Source organism: Scleropages formosus, chromosome 15, assembly GCF_900964775.1.
Source record: "Scleropages formosus chromosome 15, fSclFor1.1, whole genome shotgun sequence".
NCBI classification, from domain to species: domain Eukaryota; kingdom Metazoa; phylum Chordata; class Actinopteri; order Osteoglossiformes; family Osteoglossidae; genus Scleropages; species Scleropages formosus.
In genome coordinates this window covers 20,812,911-20,820,427 of record NC_041820.1, presented here as the reverse complement: position 1 = coordinate 20,820,427, position 7,517 = coordinate 20,812,911, and the positions used below count along the sequence as shown (strand labels likewise).

The 7,517-nt window shown below is 48.0% G+C and overlaps 1 protein-coding gene across 1 annotated transcript; it reads left to right on the top strand.

Annotated features, from left to right (window-relative positions):
• vps18 (VPS18 core subunit of CORVET and HOPS complexes) lies at nt 1-5,931 on the top strand. Its single transcript, XM_018727313.2, has 5 exons — nt 1-329; nt 438-579; nt 1,212-1,303; nt 1,946-3,810; nt 4,527-5,931. Exons 1-5 carry the CDS (start codon nt 227-229, stop codon nt 5,259-5,261), a joined length of 2,937 nt encoding a protein of 978 aa, XP_018582829.2. The 5' UTR covers nt 1-226; the 3' UTR covers nt 5,262-5,931.
• The last annotated feature ends 1,586 nt before the right edge of the window (nt 5,932-7,517 follow it).

The window sequence follows — 7,517 nt, the reverse complement described above, 5'->3', positions numbered from 1 at the left end:
CTCACATGACCGCCGTGCGCCGTGTTCTCGCGTGTTTGGGTTACTCCCGAGTTTCAGGAACTATGTAGCGGCGCTGTATTGATCTGCCTGCGCTTCCTCTTTATATTTACAGCGCGCAGTACGTGTCTCAATCGAACAGTGTAGCGCGCTCCCGGCCTTGGCGGTTTCACCGATCGCTCGCTGCCTGGTCTCCGATCTGTGACCGCGCACAGGCATCCACGCCACCATGGCTTCCATCCTGGACGAGTACGAGGACTCCCAGAACACGGCGCGCCCCGCGCAGCACCGCTCGCGTTTCTCGGCCTCCAACATCGGCATCGCGCACTCCGGTAAGGGCGGCCCCGCCGAGCTCGCACGGCACACACACACCCCGTCCCTTTTTGTGTCTGAGTGAGTGTGTCACAATGAATCTGGACACCGGCGTGTCTGTCGTGCAGGCTTCGTGAACGCGCGCCTGGAGGAGGAGAAGCCCATTTTCAACAAGCAGCGGATCGACTTCTCTCCGCCAGAGAAGATCAACCACTTTGCGGTGTGCAACAATCAACTGTGTATGAGCCTGGGCCGAGATACGCTGCTGAGGTGGGCTGCGCTCGCACCCGCGCACCTCTTCCCCTCCGCAGTTCCGCGAGCGCCGTGATTAGAGACGTCACCTTGCATTCTGGAGCGTCAGGATTAGAATCCCACTCGCCGTTGTACCCTTGTTAAGATGCTCGACCTGAGCTTATACAGTAAGAATAGGCAAAAATAATGTTCTCAATAGATTGACAAAAATAGGGAGCTCTGTGAGCGGGTAAATCGTTGTGAAATTGAACATCAAACATGGTAAGTTGCCTTGGACAAACCTGTAGAAATGGTAAAATTTCATAACAATCATCAAACAGGGTCTTGTTTTCCCTATTTGCTGCAAAAGAAGATTTCCATTTTATTACTTCTGTGGATCACTACTGGTTTTGTGGTCATTTAGGTGACACTTTTCTCTAAGGCATATTTCATTGTTAAACATACATACAATTATTTACCCTTTCGTAAAGCTGGGTAATTGTTACTGTGTCAATGCAGTGTACGTACCCTGAGCGACTAATACAGCAGGAGATGATTCAAACCTGCAACCTTTGAGTTCAAGGCTGCTCTAATCAGTACACCACTTACTGTATATTTTAATGCACAAAAAAAAGTCCAGTAGAATAAAGTAAATCTTTGTCTGATTTTAGGATCGATCTAGGAAAACCCGATCAGCCTAATCAAATAGAACTGGGCAGGAAAGACCAAAGCAGTGTCTACAAGCTGTTCCTGGACCCCACAGGTAAAGGGTGCTCATGTGTCGACAGTGGTGCTACTGGGTGCAATGGGGCAGCACAGGAGGACCTTCATCACATCTCATATTACATTGTCACAGACATAGTTGTGGTTGTTGGCACACAGTGAAAAGTTAATGCTTACCTTGCATTTATTGCATTACAGCTGGATTTCCAAGCCGATAATTACCACAGATTTGGTAGTTTCACAGCTGATTTGATTGGCTTCATAGTACGGCCCACAAGAACATTTCGGGCATCATTAATATATACTGTAACTACCATAAGTGCAATAAATTGAGTCACATAGTTATTGCACCTAAATAATATACAATAAATACTTTTTCCCTTTTTTTTTTTTATTTTAAATTTGGACTTTTCAAATTGAGTATTTCAACAGCTATGATATTAATAAGTATGGCCCTCGGACCGGTTTGTAATGGTTGCTGCCCTTGGCCAGGAAAAGTTGGATACCCCTAGTTTAGATGGTGTCAGTGAGCATCAAGATTATGAGCCAAATGTGTGAGGCGTTCTCTAATTAATGTCCATATGACTTGTGTAAATGGTATTTATAACCGGAATAGCTCACATTAGCCAGAATTGTTGCAGGACTGTGTCAGAGGAACACTTTTGTGTCTTATGTCCTGTAGGGTCCCACGTGGTGATTAGCTTGTCCACCAGTGAGTGCCTATACCTGAACAGAAACACCCAGAAGGTGCGGAGCCTGTCTCGCTGGAAGGGCCACCTGATAGAAAGTGTGGGCTGGAACAAACTGCTGGGCACGGAGACCAACACGGGCCCCATTCTTGTGGGCACCACCCAAGGCCTCATCTTTGAGGCAGAAATCTCGGCCTCGGAGGGCAGCCTGTTCAACACGAACCCCGACCAGTACTTCCGGCAAGTCCACCTGCTGGAGGAAGATGGAGACACGGCACCGGTCTGCTGCCTGGAGATGGAGCGTGGCCTTGAATCCAAGTGCTTCATCATTGCCACCACGCGGAAGCGCCTGTTCCAGTTCGTGGGGAAGGTGGCAGAGGGATCCGAGCAGCAGGGCTTCAGCTCGATCTTCAGCCAGAACCAGGACCTCCTGCCCAGCTTCCAGGAATTCCCCGTGAACATGGGCTACAGCGAAATCGCCTTCTACACCTCCAAGTTGCGCTCGTGCCCCAAGGCCTTTGCATGGATGATGGGCAACGGCGTCCTCTACGGTCAGCTGGACTACGTGCGTCCCGACTCGCTGCTCAGCGACGTCCAAGTGTGGGAGTACACGGAAAGCATTGACACCTGCAAGCCCCTCTCCATTGTCTTGACACAGTTCCACTTCCTGCTGCTGCTCCCGGACCGCGTGAAGGCTGTGTGCACCTTGAATGGCCAGGTGGTGCATGAGGACGTCTTCCCGGAGAAATTTGGCCCTTTGAGGAAAATGGTGAAGGACCCCATCGGCGGGCTGGTGTGGATTTACACTGAGAAAGCGGTCTTCCGCTACAACATCCAGAGGGAGGCGCGCGATGTTTGGCAGATGTACATGAGCATGGAGAAGTTTGACCTCGCCAAGGAGTACTGCCGCGACCGGCCCGAGTGCTTGGACATAGTCCTGGCGAAGGAGGCGGAGCATTGCTTCCAGAACAAGCGATACGTGGAGAGCGCCAAGTGCTATGCCCTCACCCAGAACTACTTTGAGGAGATCGCCCTGAAGTTTATCGAGGCACGGCAAGAGGAAGCCTTGAAGGAGTTCCTGCTGAAGAAACTGAGCAATCTCAAATTGAGCGAGAAGACCCAGATCACCCTGCTGGTCACGTGGCTCACGGAGCTCTACCTCAACCGACTGGGGCTCTTTGAGGCGGATGACTCCAAGAATGCTCTCTTTGTGGAGACCCGTGAGGAGTTTCACAGTTTCCTCAGCAATCCAAAGTACAAGGAATGCTTCTACAACAACCGCAGCACCATCTACGACCTCCTGGCGAGTCACGGGAACGTGGACGACATGGTTCACTTCGCTGTTGTCATGCAGGACTACGAGAGGGTTGTCTCCCACCACTGCCAACACGAAGACTACGGCGCTGCCCTGGAGGTACTCTCCAAACACTGCGACGTGAAGCTCTTCTACAAGTTCTCCCCCGTCCTCATGCAGCACATACCCATGAGAGTGGTGGAGGCGTGGATGAACGTAGGCAAGAAGCTCGATGCTAAGAAGCTCATCCCAGCGCTGGTGAACTACAGCCAGATTGGCAGCACCCAGCAGATCAACGAGACGATTCGCTACATGGAGTTCTGTGTTTACCAGCTTGGTGAGACGGACGAGGCCATCCACAACTACCTACTGTCCCTCTATGCAAAGTACCGGCCCGAGTCGCTGCTGTGGTACCTGGAGCAGGAAGGGAAGCACTCCTCGGACGTCCATTACGACCTCAAGTACGCTCTGCGGCTGTTTGCTGAACATGGGCACCACCGAGCATGTGTCCACGTCTACAAGATAATGGAGCTCTACGAGGAGGCTGTGGATCTGGCACTACAGGTTTGTATGGTGTCCGTTTCTGCTCGGCTACCGTATGAATGCGAAACATCCATGAGAAGTACAGCCGTTACCTGGTTCGGGACTTAGGCGCTGCCAGTCACCACATGTGTTCATTTACTGCATGATTAGGATACATTCCCTGTCCTACGAGGACCAATAGCTGGTACGGTTTTAATTAGGAAATGGCAATGTATAGTTTTTAATAGAAATTTTCGAAAATAACACCTTGTGTGTTAAAACAAGCCACCAGAGTTGCAAAATTTAAAAAATCAAAAATATTTAATGACTTTCCATATCACACTAGTATATAATATAAATAGCAGATCATACATATTTTGCAATTAATTTACTATTGTGATTAATATCTATACACTTACATGTTTATTTCCCTGACCAAAAATACAGAAATGTTCTTTCTTGCCATCTTTGGTATAAATTATGTATGCAGTCATACGCCACTTGATGACTGACCACATACAAGATATGCCTTTGTTTTTGGTTGCTCACAGAGATTCCATCCTAGCTGTGAGCATTAATGAACAGTCTGAAAACGGCACGGTTTTGAAGTGCACCGCATGCGACGTTAACCACGGCAGAAATTTTACAGAGCTTTACCACAATTTCAGATCTGCAAAGGATTAGTGAACCTGCCATACGAAAGTGAACAGAACAATGAGTTCCTTTTGTGAAAGAACTTCTCGTGTCTGAAAATGCAGGTTGACGTGGACTTGGCCAAATCGTGCGCAGACCTGCCGGAAGATGACGAGGAGCTGAGGAAGAAGCTGTGGCTGAAGATCGCCCGCCACGTTGTGCAGGAGGAGAAGGATGTGAAGAAGGCCATGCACTGCCTGTCGAGCTGCAACCTGCTGAAGATTGAGGATGTTCTTCCTTTCTTCCCGGACTTTGTCACCATCGACCACTTCAAGGAAGCCATCTGCAGCTCCTTGGAGGAGTACAACAAGCACATCGAAGAGCTGAAGCAAGAGATGGAGGAGGCCACGGAGAGCGCCAAGCGCATCCGGGAGGACATCCAGCAGATGAGGAACAAGTACGGAGTGGTGGAGTCTCACGAGAAGTGCGCCACCTGTGACTTTCCCCTGCTCAATCGGCCCTTCTACCTGTTCCTGTGTGGCCACATGTTCCATTACGACTGCCTCTTCCAGGAGGTCACCCCTCACCTGTCCTCCTACAGGCAGGCCAAGCTGGAGGAGCTGCAGAAGAAGCTGGCGGCTGCCAGCCAGCCTGCGAAGAATCGGCAGCGGGTAAAGGAGGAGGAGGCTGCAGCCGGTTCCCTCAGCAAGGGCCAGCTCAGCCGCGAGCAGATCAAGTCGGACATTGATGACATAGTGGCCAGCGAGTGCGTGTATTGCGGGGAATTGATGATCAGGTCCATTGATAAGCCTTTCATTGACCCACAGAAGTTTGAGGAGGAGAAGCTCAGCTGGCTGTAACCTGTAGAGACGGGAACTCACGGTGACCGGTGTGTGCCTCCTTAAAGAACCCGAGGGGCTGGTAATGTGAGGATCGAGTACTGGACGTGGAGCCTTTGTCCTGAGCAGGGGCTGCTAGGAGCCCATTGTCACTATTCGCACCGCGGTATTGCTCGTTTCTTCAAACCCCATACTATCCATAGTTATGTATGCCTTACTTCTGGAATAGATGGCAAATTTCTGGTAAAATGGCAAATAGTATGCAAACATGTATCTGTTGCTGTCTTGTTCTCACCCAGATGCCACAAAGCGGCGTGTGTCCAATCACACCCTTTGAGTGATCATATGTGATACAATAGTTTGCATGGTTCATGGCCAATATGTTTTGCATTATTTATTAAAAAATAATCTGTACAATGACCTAATATGGCATTTTTTGATGTTTAATGTTTTCATATCTTTTCAGTTCAGCGGTTAGTTTCAGCGAGTGGGGCTCTTAATGTTCAACATCTCACTGCTCCATGGTGTCTTCAGTTCAGTGATTACAGGGACAAATATATTTGTTTTCTAGGTTTAAAAAAAATGACTGACTAAAATAAAAACTTAGAGCACTGGAGAGATTGCTGTAACTAATCATTTTGACAGGATTTGACCGTGTCTTGTGTGGCTTGCAAATAAAAGTTCCAATGTGTCTTGAGCTTCACAGCGACTCGGTTATTATGAACAGAGATGAGTATAAGTTCCTGCTTATTTTGTTTGATCTGTCAGAGAAAAAGACAGCTCATCCAATTCTATAATACTATTGACAGGTAAGTGGATGAATGCAGTCATTTACTTTAGCTTTCCCCCCCATCAAATCATCTGTTCTGTGTGTTTTACTGCCAACCGACAGCTGGCCACATAAATTCATGTATAGCTAAGGAAGGTAAAAACAGGTCACTTTTGCTTTGCAGTGATCAGAAATTTTCAAAAATAAGTGAAGAAAATGCAATTTAAAAAATGGAAAATGTCTGCATGTTTCAAAGTTGCTGATTTTTTTTTTTTTTTTTTTTTTCCCCCCCCTTTTTAACACAAGGAGCAGGAGTACAGACTTCACCTTATGCAGATGAGTGGTGTAAGAAGTAGTCGGCTACAGTGTTTGGAGGATCAAAACATTAGTGCAAGCACTCAGTGGAATTACACACGTACGGGGGGTGGGGGGGTAGGGGCACATTATGCTTTCTTACTATTACAAACATCTATTTAGCAGGTATCTTTCTCCAAAGGAACTTACCATGTTGTACTCATAATTAGTGCTGTTTTACTGCAGCACTTTGGGATAAGTACTCTCAAGTGTACTACAGCTGGAGGTGGGGTTTGAAGCTCAGCCCTTTGAGCGCAGGGCAGTACCTATAACCGCTGCGCCACCTGCTCTCTTATGTAGATTATTGGACCTGATGTCAGTGCTGATAATCACTGCAAGTAGTGTTGAAATACAGACGGCAAATCAAATAGCACTGACTAAAATGCAGGCCAAGTTGAAATTTCTGATGGTTTGAATTCAGAAGGGACAGGGCAGCTGCTGTTCTCTGTGTTTGACTTGATCAGCAAGACAAGCTATAGAAATAATCTGTTCAAATGCCAGATACTTAAGGTTGTAATAGAAGTGCAGCCTATTCCTGAGCTGAGATTCTGAATAGGTGATGCCCTGGGTGTGAAGAGTCCATCGGCCAGGGTAGCACGGTTTCTTACGCTGGAGTTGTACGGGCTTTCAGTTGAAGAGGGATCACAGACAGTCATCTTGTCTATTGATTTGTAACAAATTGCAGTTTGGCCTTAACTTGAGAAATGGATCACTAGAGAGAGCTGGGTAAAGAGTATGGACCCCCGTGTGCTGCCTATGGTCTACAAAACTAGAGATCCACCTACAGAGTAGTCCATGTTCGACTGGACCCGTGTGCTGCAGAACTGAAGTGCACAAATAAGGATTCTAGAATATGTGACAGGGGAGTTCAGATGTTGAAGGATGTAATTAAGCTCCGCACTGAGTGGATCATGCTCTGTGTCACGGTGTACGCTATGTCAGCTGCAGGTTGTCAATGAGAAGGTCTGTGAGAAATCTGAGGTAGACAGAGAAAAATGATGAAATGCTCAGCTGAGGTCATTCCTGCCAGTGGTCATTAGGATACACACACACACACACATTTTCAGAACCGCTTGTCCCATACGGGGTCACGGAGAACCGGAGCCTACCCGGTAACGCAGGGCATAAGGCTAGGGGACACACCCAGGACGGGA

Bases quoted from the DNA above. Each gene is read 5' to 3' on its own strand.
- vps18 (XM_018727313.2), top strand. From the start codon at position 227: ATGGCTTCCATCCTGGACGAGTACGAGGACTCCCAGAACACGGCGCGC. The intron at 330-437 runs GTAAGGGCGGCC...TCTGTCGTGCAG, and splicing joins CATCGGCATCGCGCACTCCG to GCTTCGTGAACGCGCGCCTG. The intron at 1,304-1,945 runs GTAAAGGGTGCT...TATGTCCTGTAG, and splicing joins GCTGTTCCTGGACCCCACAG to GGTCCCACGTGGTGATTAGC.